Source organism: Bos indicus, chromosome 8 (genome assembly GCF_029378745.1).
Source record: "Bos indicus isolate NIAB-ARS_2022 breed Sahiwal x Tharparkar chromosome 8, NIAB-ARS_B.indTharparkar_mat_pri_1.0, whole genome shotgun sequence".
NCBI lineage: Eukaryota > Metazoa > Chordata > Mammalia > Artiodactyla > Bovidae > Bos > Bos indicus.
This window is the reverse complement of record NC_091767.1, coordinates 26,972,944-26,998,914: the sequence shown is the minus strand read 5'-3', so window position 1 is coordinate 26,998,914 and position 25,971 is coordinate 26,972,944. Positions and strand designations below refer to the sequence as shown.

The window sequence follows — 25,971 nt, the reverse complement described above, 5'->3', positions numbered from 1 at the left end:
GGAACAAATTTTGATTTTTTTTTACTGGTGACATAAGTGTTAAATGTTTAGAAAACTTAGAGTATGAATTATAATAGGCTATGAATTACACATTTGATTCCTTGAATCTAGAGATTCATTTTAGGACACCATTAACAGATATACTTTAAATATTCAGAATTCTGTTAGACTATGAGGTTTATAACATGTTTTGGAAAAACCTTATTGTGTTTAATTTTGCTTTTTAAGATAAAAAAAAATCTATAGAAAAATTACTTAGTCTTTTTATCCTAATTTTTAGTAAGTCCAGGATTGGTTACTGTTGCTATTAGAATTTGTAGTCAGTGTGTATACCACACAGTTAATACCCTACACACTTCTGTGACATGTAAATATCACTAGTTTTTGTTAGTGCAGTCTGATATTTATATGTCATAGAAGAAATAATTAGCTTTTGGTTGCTCAATTTTATAACAAAGATAATATTATCTAGTGGGTGAGACTATAAGCCAATTAACCATCCATTTATAACCCATTCATTGTTAAGCTTTACTTGGTGTAGAGAAGTAAAGTTGGGACATTAAAGTTATCCCTTTTATTTTGCTGTTCCCTGATTTGGCTATACTACGTAAGTGTTAGATACTGAAGGAAAGTTTAATTTGACTTCTGTAGTACAAAATTTTTCTGTATTTTATTATTAGGTTGGTGCTTTTGAAAGGAAATGGTGAAATTTTAAAGTTTACCTTAATGTAAATACTTTTATTTTCTTTAAATGTAATCTGTGTATATTTGGGTTAAAAGTGAGTGGATGGAAGAAATGAAATTATTTCTACTTTTTAAAGGTGAGTGTTAGCTGACTGTTGATACTGGACATTTATCACTCCATTTCATAGGCTTTCTAGAAGGGATATGTAAGTTTAAGTAGGTACACCTAACTCCATTTGTGAACTTTTGTGAAAAGACTAATTTGTGATATCATGTTGATTTAAAAGTTTTCTTTTTTTATTATTTTAAACTTTATGGTTATTATTGAAGCCATCTGTTTTCAGGTTATGGATGATTCAGCTAATGATGTTTTTTAAATTGGCAATGGATATATTTCTGAATTTCTGAAGTCAATTTTAAATAAAATGTCAAGTTTTTGTACAGATTCAGGATTTCATCAAGAGAAAATTATATACACACAGTTTTAAAATACTTTTTTCAAGAGGATTTGAGTTGCCTTTCAGAGAACTGTCATTCAAGTTGTCAGTTTCTCTGATACACATATATATTCTGATATATATATTCATAGGTATTATATATTTTATATATACACATATTACACACATGTTTATACTTAATTTCCAGTGAATTATTATTATTTCTTTTTGCTGAAGTATCATGTCCTTTTCAAATATTTTTGTTTTGCAATAGACTATACTATATGTTGATAGGTTTGTAATTCATAAATTATGTAAATAAGTGAGACAATGTTTGAGAAATGCTTTCCTAAAGCTAGGCACTCAATGCTTTTCATTAAATGCTAGTTATTATTATTTTAATAAAGTAGTAAGGCAAATTAGTACATTAAATAAAAATAGGACAAAGCAAATTAACATAATTTTTCATATCTGTGTGAAATGTAAAAAAAAAATTTCTATTTATTGGGCAGTATTCACTCAACTTCCACTTTAATAATGCCATACAATGTTGCTTGAATTTAAAGCGTATTAACTAGGTATTTAATTTATATAATATTTTAATAGTAATTGGCACAAGGCTTCACCTCCCTTTTCTATTCAAAATTTTTCTAGGAGTTTTTGATCAAAATTGCCTCTGTGAATCAATGTGAAAGAGAAGTTATGTATTAATAATGGTTAAAGAGATTAGTTCCATTTGGAGGCATTTGCATGCATACTCCACTGATCATCTCTTATCAGATTATCTATCGTCTAGCACCATACCATTATCTTCCAAGACTGTAAAAGGTGCACAAGGATTTTTTATGTTAGAGAAAAAAGTGTATAAAATACTAATAATTCTTAGCAAGAAAAGTTAAATTTTCAAAGATTCAAGATTCTATTAAGGGAAATAGATACAATGAACTTCCACAGACAGATGATTGATTGTCTTGATCTTGCTAAACCTCTAAAACAGCACTTAAAAAGGGTAAGAATAAGTCACAATATATGAGGATATCTACGTATATATATATATATATTATTATAGGTATAATATATCTACATATCCTCATATATATTATACCTATAATAATTGTATGTAATTATTGGATTTAAAAAGCAGGTTACATGAGTATTCTATGGAGGACAAGAGAGTAACTTTACAGTGGAATAACTTGACAAATACTAATTTGGTAGTGTAATCAGGTTATATCATTAGTCAAATCATGTTGAAAGTGTGTACCCTTGATAAGGTATGATGCCTGTGTGATATTCCATCCCCAAATTCATAACCCCAGTCTAATCATGATAAAAACATAGACAAACTCCAATATAGGGCCATCCTACGATAAACTTGAATAGTACTCTGTGAAACTGTCAATGTCAGCAAAAATAAAAGTCTGAGAATCTATCCCAGCCAAGAGTTGCTGACGTGACAGGTGAAATGTATGTGGTATCCTTGAACAGAAGAGGACATTAGGTGAAAACTATGGAAATTTGAAAAAACTAATGACTTCAGTCAAAATAACATATGAAAATTGGTTCATTAATTTTAATAAATATATTCATTTTAGTTGTTAATAATAGGAGAAACTAGGTGGATGGGAGTGGAATATTCTTTATTATCTGCTCAGTTTTTCTGTAAATATAAAGCTGTTCTAAAAAATAAAATTAGTAATAAAAAAGCAATTTAAAGTGTATATTAAAACAGTTTTCCTTTTCTCTTTAAGGTATGGGAAGTGTATTCCAAATTTATCATTAGTGAATTCTGAGAGATCATGTTATGGAGAGACTTTCATTTATATTTCCCCTATCTGTACTGAAATTTTTACACTGAATTTTTTTATTCCTTTTATTTGCATAAAAAAAACCTTTTAAAAACTATTTAGTGAAATGTTCCATGTTCAATGTTAAAAATTAAGGAAATTCATATATGTATGATGAAAATTCACCTCCATTCAGAAATAATGCTATAAATTTCAGGATTTGGTGAAATCTATTTCTGTACAGTATTCTGAATTCCTCTATAACATGTACTTTGCTCACTCAGCATTTATCATGTATCTTTATCAACCTTCATTCAGCATGATTAGAACAAAGTTAAAAGCTTGGTACAATTTTGTGTCCTTTGATTCATGTTTAGAATTTCCACAGGAAACGTGTACCTGTTTATAGTCCCACCACCATGCTTTCAAGCTACAACAGTCATAAACTGAGTCTGGCCAACCTTTTAAAATTAGATTTCTCTTAGAAATTTGAATTCTTCCATTCTTTTGAAAAATCAGTAAATCTGGCATTAGTGCACCACATTTCTCTATGAAAACAACTGGCTTTTGCTAAATAATACTACCACAAATACCCTCCTTATTCCTTCAGAAATGAAAGTGACTGTGACTTGATATTTCATTTTACTTATTATTTTAAAAGTGGTCATATTATGATAGCCAGTTGAAATACTGCTTGTGCATGTATCCCTAGCAAAAGGGATAAAGGGCAAGGGAGAGAGAAAAGACTACACTTGTGAAAACCTGGGAACATGCATAAGTTTCCTTGTCAAAGTAAAGTATATATCTATATGTTCAACATGAATACAAAGTGTCCCCATTGAAGGAATTCTAAAGCTGTAATTAAAAACAAACTCATTTTACTTTTTTATTTACATTATGACTCGTATGTGAGCTTGAGTTAAGTACTGCTTGAATAGTATTTTTTAATTTTGAAGTTCTGTTACTGTTTTCTGAGGAATTTTAAAGGAATGCTGCCTAAATAAGAAATCTTTTATTATTATAGTAGAATGTCCACTGGAGAAGGCAATGGCACCCCACTCCAGTACTCTTGCCTGGAAAATCCCATGGATGGAGGAGCCTGGTAGGCTGCAGTCCATGGGGTCGTGAAGAGTCAGACACGACTGAGCGACTTCACTTTCACTTTTCACTTTCATGCACTGGAGAAGGAAATGGCAACCCACTCCAGTGTTCTTGCCTGGAGAATCCCAGGGACAGGGGAGCCTGGTGGGCTGCCGTCTATGGGGTCGCACAGAGTCGGACACGACTGAAGTGACTTAGCAGTAGCAGCAATGTCCACTGTTGGACTTTTCCAATATCTTGATAAATACTGTAATTATTTCTGATTGCAGCTTCTTGACCAAACATTCATGTTTTTTTATGTTCTTATCTATTGTATTATAACCCACTAATGACTTAGAAAACTCATTTGTTAAAGAACACAGGATTGCTTATTGGATATAACAATAACTAAAGTACTGTTTTTCTTGTTTTTTTTTTTCTAAATTTTTGTTTGAAAAAGTTATTTTAAATGTCTTTGGGTAAATAATGGAATGTTAATATATTCTTTATAATTTTAATAAAGCCAGAACTCCTGTTCTGCGGTTTAGGTAACCTTTGTAAATTGTTCAGATTGGCAGGCCAATCAAAGGAAATATTTATAAGCAAAGAGGAAAGAATAAATAAAAGATGTACAATGGTTTAAAGGAAGAGAAATAATAAGTCAAAAGTCTTTTAGAATTTGGGAAAAAAATGCTTAAGCTATTTTAATTTGATGTTCAATGCAAGCTAATAGAGTATAAATTAATGTTATAAGTGTGGTAAACATAAAACATAAACAGCATTCTGAGAAAAATATATAGTGTTGTGACAGAATAAAGATTGGGAAACATATCAGGTGACTTATGTCACTTATGTATGAGGAAAGTAGTATGTTATAATATAGCGTAGTGTAATATAATAATTAGTATCCTATACTATATCTGCTGCTGCTGCTGCTAAGTCGCTTCAGTCGTGTGCGACTGTCTGTGACCCCATAGATGGCAGCCCACCAGGCTCCCCCGTCCCTGGGATTCTCCAGGCAAGAACACTGGAGTGGGTTGCCATTTCCTCCTCCAATGCATGAAAGTGAAAAGTGAAAGTGAAGTCGCTCAGTCATGTCCAACTCTTAGCGACACCATGGACTGCAGCCTACCAGGCTCCTCTGTCCATGGGATTTTCCAGCAAGAGTACTGGAGTGGGGTGCCATTGCCTTCTCCCATACTATATCTAGTATACTATATATATATCGATACTTTATATATCTATAATATATATATATAATATAATAGTATACTAGATGATCCTTTTTTTTTATAAAAAAATATAGGTTAGAATTAGGAAAAATATGCCTATCCCCCCAAAAAAAGAAAAAAGCAATCAAACTTAGAAAAAAATAATATTTCTCATTGTTAGTTTGGAAAAGTTAAGCATACATATTTTTCTTATAATCCTTAGAAATATCATTTAGGAAGGATGGGGCTATCCATATTTTAAATGAAACCTTTTTCAGGGCCATTGGATCTATATTGATAATATTAAAATCATAAGTACTGACTTTTCTTTCCTGGAAATCAACAAATACTTTGTTTTACTGTGATCCAGTGTTGTTTTGTGTGTGTGTGTGAGCGAACGGTTAATTTGAAATAATGTGAGTGCATGCATTTTAATGGTCTCAAATATATTTGGTTAAGATGGTGGTACAATTTTGTGGAATGTTAGTATTCATTAACAGGTTTCCTACAAACTTAATTTTCCTGTGATTTCTGTTGCTAAAATGTGGTGCTTACCATTAACAGTTTATCTGACATGGGAATGAGTTTCAAAGGAGAATAATATAAACTCTGTTGACTTTAAAAAATCTCAGTTGAGTTGTTATTAATAAATTGTAATGCATTAAAAGCTAGTTAGGCCTATTGTGCTGCTGGTTCACTTTTCTGAGGCTTATATTCAGTGGTATTGCATTGAGTATTTACTGAGGAAATACTTATATGTATAATCATTAATTTGAAATAATTTTATAGATAAGTTGTATATATAATGCATCCATGCTTTAAATTTTTTCTTCTAAAAATCTGCATGACAGACATATTTAAAAAATTTGTATACAGACTCTTGGTTATTTTATTGAAAAATGCCATTCTATAAGGATGATAGAAGCTTAGCTAATGCAGGTTTATAGTTTATTTTTGAAATGAAATATTCTTTCTTGGAATACTTATGATTTATATAATATAAAAACATATAAATATTTGCATGGATGTGTAAATAATGTAAGATACAAACATTTTTTAAAACAGGTTTCTCAACAGCCATCTTTATCAAGCTTAGAAACCTTAATGGTCTCACAGAAGTCTGAAATTGAGTATTTACAGGAGAAACTGAAAATAGCAAATGAAAAACTGTCAGAGAACAGGTCTACCAACAAGGGTTCCTCAGAGAAGAGCATCTTGACAAGTACTGAAGGGAAACGTAAGGTAGGGACAGTCGTCACTTTGTGAAATTGTCAGGATGAGGCTAGCAAGGCAAGAGATGAAGTTAAAAAATGAATAGCAACATTTACTTCTCTGTTTATATTTCTGAAAGCTTTTAAAAAATACCATGTATCACATGTTTTATAAAATCATGATTGGGACTGGCAAGTTTTCCCTTTTTGAAGATTGAGTAATATCTTCCTAATTTAATTAAATTTATTAGTAGTGATATGCCTCTTTTGCAGTAAATTAGCATTCTTACATTAAAAAGTTTTGCTAAATATGCCTCATCTATCTAATCTATAGATAAATTAATCTAAGTAGAAATTTTAATGTGGTATTAGCCCTTAACTCAATTTTCTAATTTTCATCAGAAGAAAAATATATCTTAATGTTTCTATTTCATTTGAATGTGATATTTAAAATACTACCCATGTGAAATATAAATTATAAATTAAAATGTAATATTAATATGGGCAGTTACATATTTTCAGAGTTAAAGGTATAACAGTGGAGAATAAGTAAATTTTTTGTACCGTGATTCTTATTTATTAATGTCTCAGCTTTTCCTTTTCATAGTATTTATTGCATGTTCTTGTTATGCTGCAAAAGATTCTATGAACATTGACTAATATAAAAAGTCAAGACTGTCAGATTGTAAATATATTCTTTCTATATGAATTGAAATAAGCTTTTCCTAAAAGTAAGGAGTTTTAGAGGTATATTTCTCACACTTTTTATTTCATCAGTAGAAAATATTTTTTAAAGTAGAAAATCATGTTTTCAAGATAATTGTTTCTCATTCTTTTGAATTTTCCTATGAGTAAGACAAACTGTCTTAGTAAAAGAAGTATTTAAAATGAGACTCATGTTTATGCGGCATTCTTATTTACTACCTCTAAATTATTAGTAATTTTCAGAAGAATGAGCTTTATTATATATATTATCTTTGTATGTATATATTTAAACATAACTGCATATACGTTTCTTGCAATTTTTGAATAGTTTCACGCATTGAGCTTAATTTAAATGAAAAAAAAATCCTAAAATTGAGATACAGTATAGAATCTAATTTGATTTTGTGCTATATGGCTGAACTTTAAAAATGTACTCCTTTGATGTTTCATTGCTTTTTAAAAAAAATGAGGAAAATTAGAGTGATATTTTGAACAGAGAATTTTCTTTCTTTTTCATAAGGACATGCAGTAAGTATGAGCAATATGTTGCCCAGCTTAATAGTTGCTTTCACATATTCCTTCTCCAGATTGGTATATGAAGCTGTACATAATATAAACACACATTCTCGTCTCTAGTTAGCCACATTATAGTTAATGACCATATGGTCATTATGGTGTAAGATCTACTGTCTGTTGTATTTATATTCCTCAAGCATATTGTTCCTTCGACTTCACAGTGTGTTAAACTATTTCAAAGGGAAAGAAACCCTTTCCCTCTTGTTTCAGGTTGTCCTATCAAGTGTAACCTTGGACCCTCGAAGAGCAATTAGACCAGCCTCCATCCCCTCCTTTGTAATGAGGCTTCTTGCATTTCTGAGTCCATAACCCTTTAGTCTTCCCTAATGGGACATCATTATTCTGAAAGAAACAATGTAAATGTAAATGAATATTCTCATTAACGAGTCACAGAGAAACCTTTAGCGGTAGCACTGTGGTAATTCCGCTTGTTATTTCTCTGGTATTCCATGCAGGATTTTTTTTTTTTATAATTCATTATTAGTATTCAAAATTACTTGTTCTTTAATTTTGCATGTCTTTCATAATCCAGTGTTCCAACTAGCTCAACCATGTCCTTGTTTTATTCTCGAGGAACCACCTGTGAAACGTTCAAGGTCTTTGTCCCCAAAGAGCTCTTTCGCAGACTCAGAGGAACTTAAGAAGCTGAGAAAAGCTGAAAGAAGGATTGAAAACTTAGAGAAGGCACTACAACTAAAGGTGAACATTAAATGATTTCTTTAGTAATAACCTTGCATAGGTAAGAATATCCCAAAGTAAACATTCTTTTCACAAATGACTGGTTATCATTTAATTTTCCTGAATTTAATTACATGTATAAAAATGTATCATCAGTGCGTCTAGCTCTTAATATTTCTGAGGATCATAAAGTAATAAAAAAATTTTACTAGCTGAAAACTAAATATATATTCACTATTTTAAAATTACAGGGGGTATTTTGACTCAATATAGGGAATAAGTTTCTTATAGTTTCTCAGAGACAAAAAAAAAAAAAAATAAAAATAGAACTATAGCAAATGGAAAGAGAATTTCCTGTAAGAAATGTGAGTTAGCAACTATGGTGACCTAGCCCAGACTACTTAAAATTGTCCTTTATAGAAAAATTACATAGTCAAAGTGATAAATAAATGTTATTTTTTCCATTTCAACTGTATTTGTCTCAAAATATAAGACGTTCGAGTTCATGTTCTACCAGTCTTTAAAAATTGTAAATCTTTATTGTTCTATCTTTAAGAGTTTGTACTTTCCAACTCATTATTTGTGAATTATTTTTCTCGGAAGAAGGTGGTTGTGTGTAGGGAACTGCTTCTATGTGACTATATTGAGGGCTTTAATTTTTCTGTGAATTTAATATGGCTAAAGTTGTCATTCTTCATTCACAACTACTGGAAAACCAACACTGTTTGAGATTTAGCCATTTAAATGAATCTCAAATACTTTTAAAAATTTCTATGGAAAGGCCAATGTATACATGGTGAGAATTCATATATTTAAAGCTTAGATTCTTTGTCATATAAATGATTCCTAGGAAAATGTTTTCACTTACATTATTTGTGCAATACAGCAAAATATAATTTAGAGAAATAGTTAATCACAAGTCACAACTAACAGTTTTTTTCTGCTTTTCTCAAAGAATTGTTTTATATTTATTTGGAGTTAAACTATTAGTTCAAAAACAAAGGAAAATTACCATCTATTGTTACTCTCCAACATAAAATTGTTGCAGGAAGGGGACCCCTTCCAGGGCCTGAGAGTGGGCTCTTGTCTTAGAGTGAGCAATGAATAGTCTGAGGAGTCACATGAGCTTGACAAAGAGACTTTACTGGGCAGAGGTGCCTGGGTGGAGAGCAATAGGGTAAGGGAACCCAGAAGAACTGTTCTGCCAAGTGGCTCAAAGTCTTTGGTTTTATGGCGATGGGATTAGCTTCCTGGTTGTCTTTGGCCGATCATTCTGACTCAGAGTCCTTCCTGGTGGTGTACACATTGCTCAGCCAAGATGGTACCACCAAGAAGGATTCTGGGAGGTGGTCGGACATGTGTTATTTCCTTTTGACCTTTCCTGAACTCCTCTAGTTAGTGGTGGCTTGTTAGTTCCACGTTCCTCACCGGGACCTCCTGTCATAAAATAACTCAGGGAGATAGTTACTGTGATTCGAGGGTGGGCAGTTTCAGTCATTGTGGTTCCCCTAACAAAGTGATCAGATGACATCAACTTGCTAGCATTTAGCCTACTTGAACTTTATACCCCTGCAGTTATTTGCTCATTCATTTACTCATTTGTAATGTATTGGCTTATGCAATTAGCTAAGCATTGTGCAGTCACTTTTATAACAGGCAAAAATAATGATGCTGAGTGAGTAGTTAGAATCTAGTGTATTAGTCTAAATGTGTAGGTATTCACAGGATATTATGGGCATGTTTAAGATGCCATCATCCTTCTTTTGCATAATTCTTAAAATTCACATATGAAACCTTCTTCTATCCTCTGTTAATCTGATTCTCTAAAAAAATAGAAGCAATAAAATATAATCTTTTAGTCTTCCCTAAATGAGATACCATTATTCTGAAGTACATATATGTGTGTATGTGTGTGTATATATATATAGATAGATAGATAGAAGGATTGACTGATTTGGTCTAACAAGAATTGGCTTATATGGTCACTTGATTATGGAGTCAGAGATCCAAGATCTGTAGATGTTAAGCTGGAAATCCAGGAGAGATGATAGTATAGTTCCAATCTGAGTCCAGAGGCCTGAGAACCAGGAGAGCTGATGATGTAAGTTCCAGTCCCATTCTGAGTCTGAAAGCAGACCAGTATCCCAGGTGAAAGACAGTCAAGCAAAAAGAACAAATCCTTTCTTCCTCATTCTTTTATTCTGTCCAAGCCTTCGGTTGGTTGGATGAAGCCCATCAGTTTGGGGAGGGCAATCTGCTGTATTTAGTCTGTTGATTCAAAAGTTAATTTCATAAAAAAACACCCTCACAGATACACCCAGAAATAGTCATTAACTAAATACCTGGGCGATCAAGATAACATAAAAATATAACCATCACATATCCCATTTAATAGTAGAGGACCTCCACTTTGCCCCGAAAAGTCTGAGTCTTTTTGTTTTTGCCAGGAATGAGTAGAGCAGTTTCAGATATTTTTATATCTATTTTTTTCCACTTCTTAAATTTCTTGTTTCACAGAGTCTCAGAAACATACTAATTTATCTCTTCGTTCTCTTTTTCTAACAACAGCTCTTTGGGATGAGGCCTCAAGTTTATTTTTAGAGTAAAATTATTTTTCATATAATTTCTTTTTCATTTATATTTTTCTGCATCTTCTTTCAAGTTAATTGATAATCTTGAATTTCGAATGTTTGTTTTCTTTCTCAAATTTGCAAAATAAGCAAAAAAATGTGAACAAATTTTGTTTCTTTGTATTTTGTCATTTAGAGGAAAGAATTTCTCATTTTAATAGAACAAAATAGTTAAATGAAAAAGGCACTCTAAGGGCATTTAGCAAAATGTCCACCAGGCTCCTCTGTCCACGGAATTCTCCAGGCAAGAGTACTGTAGTGAGTTGCCGTTCCCTTCTCCAGGGGATCTTCCTAACCCAGGGGTCGAACCTGGGTCTCCCACGTTGCAGGCGGATTCTTTACCACCTGAGCCACCAGGGAAGATCTTGGGTAAATAAAACTTGTATAGTAAAGCAACTCTAAGACAAGTAGTTGGGAACAGGGCACTTTTTTATTTACAACCTGACTTTAGTGAGTATAACTCATGTTTAGTGAAGACAGAAGACCTGTTTCTATTTCTCCAGTATTAGGCAATATTACTATCATTATTACTCATGTACATGTGAGTATAAGATAGGAATTGATGATGTGTTTGTGTTTGTTTCCTTAGGGCTGCTGTGACAAGCTACTATTAATATAAACTGGCTAGCTTAAAAGAACAGAAATGTATTGTATCAAAGTTCTGGATGCTAGAAAAGTCCAAAATCAAGCTGTCAACAGGGTTATTAGTTCCTACTGAAGTCTGTGTGGGAAGAATCTATTCCATTCTCTTTCCTGATAGATGGCCTTCTCCTTATGTCTTCACATCACCTTCCCTCTATTAATGTCTCTCTCTCTGTCTAAATTTCTCCTTTTTATGAAGAAGTCCAGTCGTATTGGATTAGGATCCACCCTGTCTCATTTTGGAGCTTCACTGGTGGTTCAGACTGTAAAGAGTTCCTCTGCAATGCAGGAGACCTGGATTCGATCCTTGAGTCAGGAAGATTCCCTGGAGAAGGAAATGGCAACCCACTCCAGTATTCTTGCCTGGGAAATCCCATGTTCATAGGAGCCGGGCAGGCTACAGTCCCTGGAGTCTCAAAGAGTCAGACACAACTGAGCAACTAACACTTTCACTTTCTCATTTTAACTTGCTTACCTCTATAAAGATTCTATCTCCAAACAAAATCACAAAATCACAGTCACCTTTTGAGGTAGTAGGGGTTAGCACTCCAACATAACTTCTTGGAGAGATTTATTTCAACCCATAACAGTGTCTTGCGGTTTTTAAAATACTTTGGGATCATGGAGCTCCTTGTGAAGAACGTTCCCCACTAATACACATTGAATATTTGAATACCCTTTCCATGCTGGTATTCTTTTGAATCCTGTTCTGCAAGAAGCTAATGGGAACATGACAGACAAAATGTTCTTTGCTTAATTATATAAGCAGTGGATTAGTATCTGTTTTTGTGATCCTTTAACATATCAATGTGCATTGTGAATCTATAGGAAGGTAGAGATATATTGTTTCCCAGATTTACTTTATACCAATTAATATTTCCTCAAGGACTGTTGTTGCATGGAAGTTACTCTTGGAAACGCTAAAGAGAAAAGACATGCTCCATGGCATGGTAGGTAGCTTTAGGGTCCCAAGTTGATCACCGTGGTGGATTGAAGGGAGGAAGGGAAGGTCAAAGAAGTTTCATGAGCCTGTGTTACATGTGTATATAAACTCTGATACATTGATATGCTATTTCTGCATATTATTTTAATACTGAATATTATATAACTATTAACACAGGGTCTTACTAAGCTCTCTCTTGTGGCTAGTTGTATCTGTTTTCAAGAGGGGCAACCAATGTTGTATTTGTAGAGACAATAGTAATAGAGATGTAAGCCATTATTATAAAAATAGAATCCGTTTTCAAATCCTGACTTCATGGGTATAGTGAATTATAAAATATAATTTGGAAAACAAAGCATCAGAGCTTTATGAAATTCTTAGTTAGTTCAGTCGCTCAGTCGTGTCTGACTCTTTGCGACCCCATGAATCGCAGCACGCCAGGCCTCCCTGTCCATCACCATCTCCTGGAGTTCACTCAGACTCATGTCCATCGAGTCAGTGATGCCATCCAGCCATCTCATCCTCTGTCGTCCCCTTCTCCTCCTGCCCCCAATCCCTCCCAGCATCAGAGTCTTTTCCAATGAGTCAACTCTTCGCGTGAGGTGGCCAAAGTACTGGAGTTTCAGCTTTAGCATCATTCCTTCCAAAGAACACCCAGGGTTGATCTCCTTTAGAATGGACTGGTTGGATCTCCTTGCAGTCCAAGGGACTCTCAAGAGTCTTCTCCAACACCACAGTTCAAAAGCATCAATTCTTCAGTGCTCAGCTTTCTTCCCAGTCCAACTCTCACATCCATACATGACTACTGGAAAAACCATAGCCTTGACTAGATGGACCTTTGTTGGCAAAGTAATGTCTCTGCTTTTGAATATGCTATCTAGGTTGGTCATAACTTTTCTTCCAAGGAGTAAGCATCTTTTAATTTCATGGCTGCAATCACCATCTGCAGTGATTTTGGAGCCCCCAAAAATAAAGTCTGACACTGTTTCCACTGTTTCCCCATCTATTTCCCATGAAATGATGGGACCAGATGCCATGATCTTTGTTTTCTGAATGTTGAGCTTTAAGCCAACTTTTTCACTCTCCTCTTTCACTTTCATCAAGAGGCTTTTTAGTTCCTCTTCATTTTCTGCCGTAAGGATGGTGTCATCTGCATATCTGAGGTTATTGATATTTCTCCCAGCAATCCTGATTCCAGCTTGTGTTTCTTCCAGCCCAGCGTTTCTCATGATGTACTCTGCATATAAGTTAAATAAGCAGGGTGACAATATACAGCCTTGACATACTCCTTTTCCTATTTGGAACCAGTCTGTTGTTCCATGTCCAGTTCTAACTGTTGCCTGACCTGCATATAGGTTTCTCAAGAGGCAGGTCAGGTATTCCCATCTCTTGAAGAATTTTCCACAGTTTATTGTGATCCACACAGTCAAAGGCTTTAGCATAGTCAATAAAGCAGAAATAGATGTTTTTCTGGAACTCTCTTTCTTTTTCGAAATTCTTACTGTCCTTAAATTACCATGAATCTGTGCTTTAGTGACTTTCATACATTTGGCAATTTTATTCTTTTAGGACTTTTCTATGCCATTTAATAACATCAGTATGTCCTTTGAGTACAGTTTATATCTTTTATTTTTCAATGCTCTAATATTTATGAAGTTTATACATTCTGCTGAAATTATAAATCATGGTTTCCTTGGTATTTTATAAAAGTTTTTTTTTTAACTTAAAAAACCTTGCTATCATACTCTGAAGATTGAGGCACTGTTTTATTAATAGTGTTCATGCTCTTATTGCCGTATACTGTCAAGAAGCCTTTGAGCAAACTAGATGATTCGATCAAGAATCGTTTCTGTTCTTACCAACTCAAAAGTAGAATTATAAACATCATTAAAGAAAGTAAATTAATACATCTTTGCTTTTTTCTAGTGTTTTAGCCATTACGACTTGTTTGTACACAGAAGTTAGAGCCTCTAGTTTAGCTAGTTTAATTGCTAAATATATAAGAAGGTATTCTGTAAATATTTTATTGAATGACCTAATAAGTGGACCTAATTCAGCGACAGTCCATGGGGAACTTTGGGATGTGTCCTCAAAGGAAAATGTAGTAATTAGTGATATTAAATGTATTTTTCAGTTTTTACAGTTGATTTTATTCTAAGATCTTTGAGGATATTTCCCAAATGATGTACTGTTGTTTAGAGTTAGGCTATCATAAGGCTGATGGAACTTAAAGAATCATATTGCAAGCTACAGTAAACTTGAATTTGTTAGAATAAGAAAAATATTAATTTGATTATTCTTTTTAAATATTTCTTTTGAGATATCCAACTTTTGACTGATAATTTCAGCCAGCATCTGCTCTTGCAGTTAAATTGGTAAAGTCATTTTTCTTTGAGCTATATATATATATATACTCTATCTTATATTTACATTTTTATAAAATTTTACTGTCTGTTTCTGAAGTAGGCTAAAGGAATGATAGTCTCTAGGACCAATTTAACCCATGTATTATAATTTGATAATAGTTTTCTTAAAGCAGAAAAATCTAGTATGATTATTATTTTAAATTGTCTATCAAATCAATTTACCAAATAATATTTAGTTTGATTTTGTTTTAATAGTTTGGATTTTATGAATTTTATAAGAATTATGTTTTTAAAATTTTATAAGAATAAAAGAATTTATATAAATTTTTAAGAATTATAAGAATTATGTAAACATTCTAGTGGTAGGTATAATTATGACTCATGTAAAATTAAAGGAGAAAGCTTATCAATAAAACTGTTTTCCATAATTACTGCTTAATTGAAGGAATCACTTATTTCAGTTACTGTTAGAAAACCTAAACTATTTACTGATAGTGGGTATATTATGCTAAAGTTTTAGGAATCAGAAGTGGCCACATCAGGTTCTTTGATTAATTGCTATGCTTAGTACAGAGCCTGGTACATGGTGATTGATATGTAGAACTCAGGAAGTTTTTATTGAGTTGTTGTTTAGTCACTAAGTTGTGTCCCCATGAACTGTAGCTCGCCAGGCTTCCCTATCCTCACTGTCTCCTGCAGTTTGCTCAAACTCATGTCCACTGAGTCAGTGATGCCATCCAACCATCTCATCTTCTGTCACCCCCTTCTCCTACCTTCAGTCTTTCCCAGCATCAAGGTCTTTTCCAGTGAGTCGGCTCTTCGCACCAGGTGGCCAAAGTATTGGAGCTTCAGCTTCAGCATCAGTCTTTCCAATGAATATTCAGGGTTAATTTCCTTTAGGACTGACTGGTTTGATCTCCTTGCTATCCAAGGGACTCTCAAGAGTCTTCTGTAGCACAACAATTCGAAAGCATCAGTTCTTCAGGGTTCAGCCTTCTTTTTTGAGTCATAATATAGTTGATTTCTACTTAAAAGAATTAGGGAAAATATTGGATGTAATTTCAGTGATTAATGGTAGCTGAGGAAGTACTTAAAAATGCTAAAATAATGACAGTACTCTGAATAAGAAACTCAACTTGTTCCAGTAATTCAACAGAAAATTATTGTGAAAGGTAATATAAAATTTGGATATCCCGTTCTATTAATATTTAATTCTTGGTCAATCTTTTAGGTTCTGTTTATGCAGAATTTCTAGGGATTCTAGCACAGACTTAACAATTCCACAACAGTGCATTTGTTTGTAATAACTTTTAAGCAATTTACTGTAAAATAAGAGTTTACAGGGAGGGACTTTAAGTCAATGAAGAAGAATCACACAAAGCTATTTTTAGAATTGTCTAACAAAGTGTTCAGTTAATATACTTATTTCAAAATTGTTTTGACATGACATGAATCTAATGTATGTAAATTTCTTATAATTATTTTATTTATATTATAATGTATCTTATTTAAATTCCTCATAAATTTTATCCATTCTTAAAAAGAATCCTAATAAGAATATTTAACTTTTGTTCATTTATGAGAAAAGATTATTGATTATCATTCTTATATTTGGCTAACTTAAATTATTTCACATCTGTAAAAATGGGAAGTTTATTGGTCAAAGAGGTCAGATTGTTTACCAACAGTATGGGAAACTCAAGATCAAGGTTATATCATTCTTTGTGTCTTAGAAGAAGAGATATCAGTAGCTTCTATTTTGAAGATGGAGAAATTGAAACACTGGATTTAAGTAGATTATCAAGGTAAAATTTAGTAAATTTGAGCAGCAGGTGTTGAACTCTTAGCAGCACTTACCACCCTGCATATAATAGGTTCTTAATATATGGTTCTTCAGTTAAAACAAAATTGAATTCAGTATCTTGAATTTTTAATCATGGTATCACACCATATTACTTTTTAGCAAATAACTCTGCAGTGGCTATGATTCATATCTCCAAAAAGTCTTTAGGATAGCATTTATTCTAATTTCCCCTGTTAAGAGATAGCATTTTTGTCGCGCACTTGCATTCCTGTATGATGTACATGCCACTTGGTACACACATGGCTCAAATACTTCCTAGTAACTACTTAAGAGAATTATTGAAGTTATCCTACTAGATATATATTCAGAGTATAATGGCAACATATCTATACTGTTGAGACAGGTAGAATTGCAGTAAGATAATGCAGACTCTATAAGATATTATCTCATTGTTGGAATGAGAGACCAATAAGTCAGTGGAACCATAAATTTGGCTTATAAATGATAAGGGCATCAGAGTTAGTTCTTGGGAAGAGGACAGAGTAAAAAGCTCACTTTTTGTGCCTCTCTTGGGCAAGAACAGATCTGGGAGCTTTACCTGTATGTTACTTCATTTAATTTTGTTACCATGGTATAAATTTCTGTATTCTTTTCCACATTCTATTGTAAAAGAAATTGAATTAATTTAAATAGTGTTCTTAAGATTATGCAGCTACCAGGAGAAAACTTCAAGAATGGAATTCAGATCTTTCTGGCTGCCATGTTCCCACTTCTCTCAGCTTACTATTAGAGAGTACCAGTTACCTGCTCTGAATAAATATGCAAGTTCTTTCATACAGAAAATGAAGAGTTTAAAAAACATTTGAAATGACCAAGGGTAAAATAAAAGACTCATCACATTACTTACTTTGAGGAACACAGTTCATGAGTAACATAAATACATCCCCTGAGGCCTGACAATTTAGCCTATATATATGTTCATTTTGTGGTCATGTTGAAAAGTAAAGATTTATGCATGTGTTTTATTTAAAACATTTAGAAGTCATTGACTGTAACTGTCTACCCTAGTAATATTTGAACTGTCTATTCTGAGTTCTTCAAGAGTGCTAAAGTCCACCTTTCCCATTTCAGTTCTTTATGTTTCAACCCAGAATGTTAAACTGGGTCACTTCTAACATACGTCCAAACTGATTTTCTTCCTTCTGTGTAATCTTTGTGCATTTTAACTAATTATGAATCCATGGGTTAGAGAACTGGTCTTACTATGATTAGTGTCCTTGTACTAATTATATGTGCACTTACAACTAACAAACTAGTCATGCTTTATGTATGGACAAATCTTGGAAAAGAAAAAAAATTTAATATGTAAGATTGATACAGAATTATGTGTATATATACTAATTAACAAAAAGGAAAGGAATGAAATTAATTTGATGCCAGAATTTTAAGATTACTTAAACGATTTTTCAAAATGCAGTGAGTATCTCAAATTTATCAAGTAAACCTGTTCTGTGACTTTAGGATTAAATGATCATTACATTAATTTATTTGTAATAAATTATAAATAAATCACAAATTTATTTCTGCTTAAATGATTATTACAAATTAATATATATTTACATGCTATTTTCTTTTGAATTTTATACTTAGATTGGTAGCCTTTTATCTGTAACATTATGCTTATATATTCTTCAAACTTGTATACTTGCTTTTTTGTGTTCTACAGAACCAAGAAAATGATGAGCTAAGAGATGCCCATGAAAAACGCAAAGAAAGGCTACAGATGTTACAGACCAACTACAGAGCAGTAAAAGAGCAATTAAAACAGTGGGAAGAAGGCAGTGGCATGTGAGTTACATAGCTCATAAAGGCATTTCCCTAAATATTAAATGGAATGGAGTAGCATCATATAGGTGCTTTAATAGCTTTTGTTTGATTTTAAAGAAATCATTTCGTAGTCAGATCTTTAGTGAGAATTTTTACATAGAGAATATAATAAATGAAAATAGAAATATGTTTATAATAACTATGCATTTTCCTATAGTTTGCAGAAATCATGAGCATAGATGATGAATTATTGTATATACTTTTAATATGTATAGAATAACTTAATAAAAGTATAACTCAAAGCAAAAATAGTTCATATCCATGTGCTTGAAAAACTACTTTAAATAAATAAATGCTGATGTTACAATGTATATAACTCAGTTTACTTTTTATTTGAAATATATGGGAAATATGAAATTAACATGTATAGTTAACTGTCTTAAAACTATTTCAACCTAGTATGCAGTTTGAAAATCTTTACTATCCATCAGTTAGTTCTGCAGCTTATCTGAATGAATGGGCGGTCTCAGTTCAATTGCTCTGAACAGGTGTTCAGATCTTGGTTAGTCGTAAGTGGCTCCCCTGTTAACAGTATCAACAGAGGGCAAAGGACTGAATGAGTACAGAAAAATCTACTACCCTCTCATCTTCTGAGATGGATCCTTTAGGGCAATGTTGATGATACACATTGGTCTGTTCTATAGAGAAATACTGTTTCTAAATTGGCCAGTACAGCACTTTTACAAAATAAAAATGAAGAGTTTGTTTTATGTACAGAAAATGAGAACATAAAGGGCATTTGGCATGTTTTGTAGATAATTGTCACATCTAATTTTTTCTTTGAAGAACAGAAAGTGTTTCATATCGTTTGTCAGTAAACCAATGTTAAATTTGTCTGTCCTGGATTTAGCCTCTGTGACTTAGCAGGCTCTTAACTTTTTAGTAGTCACCAGAAGGATGAAGACTACTTGCTAACTATCTGATGTTTACTGATAACTGCTTGTTTTAAGATAAAACACATAAACCACAGTCAGACTGGTTGGCAGCAAGTTCTAGATGTGTTGATTGCTTATAGTCCTTTTTTAGAAACTGACATTTTTGCAATGTATATTTTATTACTAGTAGAATGAATGAGAGAAATAAGACCAGAGAATATCATGTGTCCACTCAAAAGTTTACTTTCCATAGTAGTAGTTTAGCTTTTTAGGAAATCATGATCTAAGATTTTAATTTCTACATGCTTAGTTTTTAGGAAATTCGTTCAAGTGTACCTCAATAGAAACTGGGTAGCTATGTGACACGAGCTGTACTTCAAGAGAAGTCTCAATTCCAAATGATTACCCTGAAGTTATGGCATGAATATCATTAGAAAGTTAATTTCAATAAAAAGTCTCATATCATTTGCCAAAAAAAAGATACTTGGTTAGTAGATATTTTTCAATTTTAGGGAATGAGTAAATGAATTTTATTGCAATTTGAACATGTTAAGTAAGAAATCAGTTTCATTTTAAAAATAGGATGGAAATCAGGAAAGTAAAGAGAGCAGATCCTCAACAACTTCAACAAGAAGATTCTGATGCTGTATGGAATGAACTGGCCTATTTCAAAAGGGAGAACCAGGAGCTAATGATTCAAAAGTGAGTTTCTTTTTTTAACAATGTGTACTTAGGTAAACATCTGAGAGAAATGTTTTCTATCTTAAAGGCCATGAGAGAAATTCCTTATAAAATTTGGAAAATGAAATAATCTGGTTTGCCAGTAAAAGTAAAGAAAAAAAGATTGACTTTTTAATATATATGTATGTATAATGCAATAACAAGTTGCACATTTGCTAGCTCTTGCCGAAACTGTATTATATGATCTAGGGATTGTGTTAATTAATGTGGCTCTCATCTGTTGGAGGTGTCGCTCTTCATTAGCCTGTATTTTAGACACTGCCGTGCTTCATTTCTGGAATGAGGTGGAGAGGGGATAACCTAGCCAGCCATCCTTGTTTGATCTCCTAGATACATACGCGATGCAGAATGCCTGAGCTCTCTTGGTTCCCTGCCCTGTCCTGCTAATCCCAGCTGAGCTCATTATGGTGTAGCCTTGCTGCTATTCTTGGAGCCAGAGCTGTCCAAGCTAATTACTGGTAGCAGCAGAACTGCCTGTTAAGGGTCTGGTATGGATCTGCTAACATGGTCCTTGGTAGTGACCTGCAGACGACACGAGGGGATTGCTTTCTTTCTTGCCGTGCACTGTGTGTCCTTTGGGCTTAATGCTGATCCTTCCACATAGGTCTTTTAGCTGCCCTAAGTATAAAACTTGATGAAGGATACTCATATTTTAGAAAACATACAGTTTGCTTCCTTTATCTTCTAATTCACAGTCTGTTATATTCAGCTTGCTATAGAAAGAACACTTTTTTTTTGGAAACAAAAAGGAGTTAGACCAACATAATTAGCCTGTTTTGCTACTTAACTATTTCTTTATTTAGAGTTAATTTTTGATACTCAGATTATGTGATTTTTTTTTGAAAGACAGGATATCTTTTAGATTACTAGAATTTAGTATCATGTGGCATAATGTAATTAAATATCATTGAAATTGTCATACCTGTATTAGAATCTTATTTTACATATTATATAACTTACCACCTTTTCCACGTAATGATAAACTTTTGAAGAAATGATCATATCAGATTTAAATATATACCTCTAATTATCTCTTAAAATGTACTATATTAATATTAAATGATTGATGCTGATAATAAAGTTTCTTATCCTGCAAATTTTTATAGATTTGTTCCAGATATGTTCCCTGAGAGTTTTTGATAGCTTTGTTGAGATACAATTCACAAGCCATGTAGTTCACCCAGTGCTTTTTAGAATATTCAAATAGTTGTATGCTCATCATCACAATAAATTTTAGAACATTGTCATTACTCACTCCTTCAAAAAACCACATACAGTTTACCTGTTACCTCCATTGCTTCCCACCCCTTCAGATCAGATCAGATCAGATCAGTCGCTCAGTCGTGTCCGACTATTTGCGACCCCATGAATCGCAGCATGCCAGGCCTCCCTGTCCATCACCAACTCCCGGAGTTCACTCAGACTCACGTCCATCGAGTCAGTGATGCCATCCAACCATCTCATCCTCTGTCGTCCCCTTCTCCTCCTGCCCCCAATCCCTCCCAACATCAGAGTCCTTTCCAATGAGTCAACTCTTCACATGAGGTGGCCAAAGTACTGGAGTTTCAGCTTTAGCATCATTCCCTCCAAAGAAATCCCAGGGCTGATCTCCTTCAGAATGGACTGGTTGGATCTCCTTGCAGTCCAAGGGACTCTCAAGAGTCTTCTCCAACACCACAGTTCAAAAGCATCAATTCTTCGGCATTCAGCCTTCTTCACAGTCCAACTCTCACATCCATACATGACCACAGGAAAAACCATAGCCTTGACTAGACGAACCTTTGTTGGCAAAGTAATGTCTCTGCTTTTCAATATGCTGTCTAGGTTGGTCATAACTTTCCTTCCAAGGAGTAAGTGTCTTAATTTCATGGCTGCAGTCACCATCTGCATTGATTTTGGAGCCCAGAAAAATAAAGTCTGACACTGTTTCCACTGTTTCCCCATCTATTTCCCATTAAGTGGTGGGACCGGATGCCATGATCTTCGTTTTCTGAATGTTGAGCTTTAAGCCAACTTTTTCACTCTCCACTTTCATTTTCATCAAGAGGCTTTTAGTTCCTCTTCACTTTCTGCCATAAGGGTGGTGTCATCTGCGTATCTGAGGTGATTGATATTTCTCCCAGCAATCTTGATTCCAGCGTGTGTTTCTTCCAGTCCAGCGTTTCTCATGATGTACTCTGCATATAAGTTAAATAAGCAGGGTGACAATATACAGACTTGACGAAATCCTTTTCCTTTTTGGAACCGGTCTGTTGTTCCATGTCCAGTTCTAACTGTTGCTTCCTGACCTGCATACAAATTTCTCAAGAGGCAGATTAGGTGATCTGGTATTCCCATCTCTTTCAGAATTTTCCACAGTTTATTGTGATCCACACAGTCAAAGGCTTTGGCATAGTCAATAAAGCAGAAATAGATGTTTTTCTGGAACTCCCCTGCTTTTTTGATGATCCAGCAGATGTTGGCAATTTGATCTCTGGTTCCTCTACCTTTTCTAAAACCAGCTTGAATATCAGGAAGTTCATGGTTCACATATTGCTGAAGCCTGGCTTGGAGAATTTTGAGCATTACCTTACTAGCATGTGAGATGAGTGTAATTGTGTGGTAGTTTGAGCGTTCTTTGGCATTGTCTTTCTTTGGGATTGGAATGAAAACTGACCTTTTCTAGTCCTGTGGCCACTGCTGAGTTTTCCAAATTTGCTGGCATATTGAGTGCAGCACTTTCACAGCATCATCTTTCAGGATTTGAAATAGCTCAACTGGAATTCCATCACCTCCACTAGCTTTGTTCATAGTGATGCTTTCTAAGGCCCACTTGACTTCACATTCCAGGATGTCTGGCTCTAGGTGAGTGATCACACCATCATGATTATCTGGGTCGTGAAGATCTTTTTTGTACAGTTCTTCTGTGTATTCTTGCCATCTCTTCTTAATATCTTCTGCTTCTGTTAGGTCCATACCATTTCTGTCCTTTATCGAGCCCATCTTTGCATGAAACGTTCCCTTGGTGTCTCTAATTTTCTTGAAGAGATCTCTAATCTTTCTCATTCTGTTGTTTTCCTCTATTTCTTTGCATTGATCACTGAGGAAGGCTTTCTTATCTCTCCTTGCTATTCTTTGGAACTCTGCATTCAGATGCGTTCTTTCCTTTTCTCCTTTTGCCTTTTGCTTCTTTTCTTTTCGCAGCTATTTGTAAGGCCTCCCCAGACAGCAATTTTGCTTTTTTGCATTTCTTTTCCATGGGGATGGTCTTGATCCCTGTCTCCTGTACAATGTCATGAACCTCATTCCATAGTTCATCAGGCACTCTATCTATCAGATCTAGGCCCTTAAATCTATTTCTCACTTCCACTGTATAATCATAAGGAATTTGATTTAGGTCATACCTGAATGGTCTAGTGGTTTTCCCTACTTTCTTCAATTTAAGTCTGAATTTAGCAATAAGGAGTTCATGATCTGAGCCACAGTCAGCTCCCAGTCTTGTTTTGGCTGACTGTATAGAGTTTCTCCATCTTTGGCTGCAAAGAATATAATCAATCTGATTTCGGTGTTGACCATCTAGTGATGTCCATGTATAGAGTCTTTTCTTGTGTTGTTGGAAGAGGGTGTTATGACCAGTGCAAAATTTTCTTGGCAAAACTCTATTAGTCTTTGCCCTGCTTCATTCCGTATTCCAAGGCCAAATTTGCCTGTTACTCCAGGTGTTTCTTGACTTCCTACTTTTGTTTTCCAGTCCCCTATAATGAAAAGGACGTCTTTTTGGGGTGTTAGTTCTAAAAGGTCTTATAGATCTTCATAGAACCGTTCCACTTCAGCCTCTTCAGCATTACTGCTTGGGGCATAGACTTGGATTACTATGATATTGAATGGTTTGCCTTGGAAACGAACAGAGATCATTCTGTCGTTTTTGAGATTGCGTCCAAGTAGTGCATTTTGGGCTCTTTTGTTGATCATGATGGCTACTCCATTTCTTCTAAGGAATTCCTGTCCGCAGTAGTAGATATAATGGTCATCTGAGTTAAATTCACATTCCAGTCCATTTTAGTTCGCTGATTCCTAGAATGTCAACATTCACTCTTGCCATCTCTTGTTTGACCACTTCCAATTTTCCTTGATTCATGGATGACATTCCAGATTCCTATGCAATATTGCTCTTTATAGCATCGGATCTTGCTTCTATCACCAGTATCTGTGTCTATAGATTTACCTATTCTGGACATCTCATATAAATGGAATCATATAATATGTGGTTCTTTGTGACTAACTTCTTTCACTTACCATAATATTTTCATAGGGTTTGGTTTATCTGTGGTGTAGCATGTGTTAGTACTTTCTCTGACAATCTTTAGTGATCTTTTTGGATAAAATGAATTAGGTGTGAAACCTAATCTAACTAATCACAAGATCTAATCCAGAAAATGCAAACAGAGGTTAGTTGTCAGTGGTGTTTATTTGAGGTTTATTTTATTCATCAATGTAATAGAACTAAAGAAAAAATAATAAAGCCTTTTAAAGAAAGTTTTGAAACTTTTAGAATCCTAGTCTGTTCACCCTGAAATATGTGTGTGTTACAAGTAGCTCTATAAATTAAATTTTATATCATTTATCAGTTGAATGCTGAGTCATTAACTGTGGATTTTTCCTCCTGAAATTCATTTAAATTTATTAATGTGGTATTCATTGTAAGATAGCTATTTTTCAGATCAGTTTTAATTTGTTAAAAAATAGTGAAGTTTGAAGTGATAACCTTTAAGAGTGCTAAATAATCAGTATAAACTTTTGGTCATGTAATGATGTTTTGGGGGTGGGTGGGTTATTTTGTGAAACATTTATTCAGTTAAGAAATGTGTTTGAGTTACTGCTGTGTGTACTGTGTGTGTGACAGGCAGTCTGCTTCGTGAATGAAATGAGAACATCAAACTTCCTACTCTCAGGAAGCTTTTTTGGAAACATGTTCAGTATTAAATGTTCTAATGAAATATGATGTTAAAAATTAAACTTGGAATATCACGTGCTGTTCTGTGCTTAGTCACTCAGTCATGTCTGACTCTTTTTGACCCCATGGACTGTAGCCTACCAGGCTCCTCTGTCCATGGGATTCTCCAGACAAGAATACTGGAGTGGGTTGCCATGCCTCCTCATCCTCCAGGAGATCTTCCCAACCTAGGGATCGAACCCAGGTCTCCCACGTTGCAGGAGGTTCTTTACTGTCTGAGCCACCAGGGAAGCCCAAGAATACTGGAATGGGTAGCCTATCCCTTCTCTAGGGGATCTTCCCAACCTAGGAATCGAACTGGGGTCCCCTGCATTGCAGGCAGATGTTTTACTAACTGAGCTAGGAGGGAAGCCCCAGAAGTATCATAATGAAACAATAAGAAAGGAAACATGGAAACATGTCTTCTTATTCTTAAAGTTAGTTTGCACATAAAGACTGAATTTTTTTTGTTTGTTTTTAATTTATATATACTACATGTTCAGCATAGTATTTTGAGTTGTAACACACATGTACAAATAGATTTGAGTAACTGTGACCACAATCAGGATACAGCCTAGTTCTATCATCTTAAAAAATTTCCTAGTCCTACCCACTTGTAGTCAAATCCTCCCACCATACCTGACACCTGACAACCACTGATTTGTTCTCCCTCCCTATAGCTTTGCCTTTTTCTCAGAATGACCTATGTGTGGAATCATATAAGCTATAACTTTTTGAAACT

At 34.0% G+C, this 25,971-nt stretch overlaps 1 protein-coding gene across 5 annotated transcripts in view; it reads left to right on the top strand.

Moving 5' to 3' along the window:
- CNTLN (centlein) overlaps positions 1 to 25,971 on the top strand; it is a 352,381-nt gene that overhangs the window by 190,224 nt on the left and 136,186 nt on the right. For all 5 annotated transcript variants that reach the window (XM_019965900.2, XM_070794501.1, XM_070794502.1 and 2 more), the window contains 4 exons: positions 6,265 to 6,441; positions 8,265 to 8,390; positions 18,481 to 18,602; positions 20,099 to 20,218. In XM_019965900.2, coding sequence (XP_019821459.2) covers positions 6,265 to 6,441; positions 8,265 to 8,390; positions 18,481 to 18,602; positions 20,099 to 20,218 — 545 coding nt within the window. The remainder of the gene's footprint in view (positions 1 to 6,264; positions 6,442 to 8,264; positions 8,391 to 18,480; positions 18,603 to 20,098; positions 20,219 to 25,971) is intronic.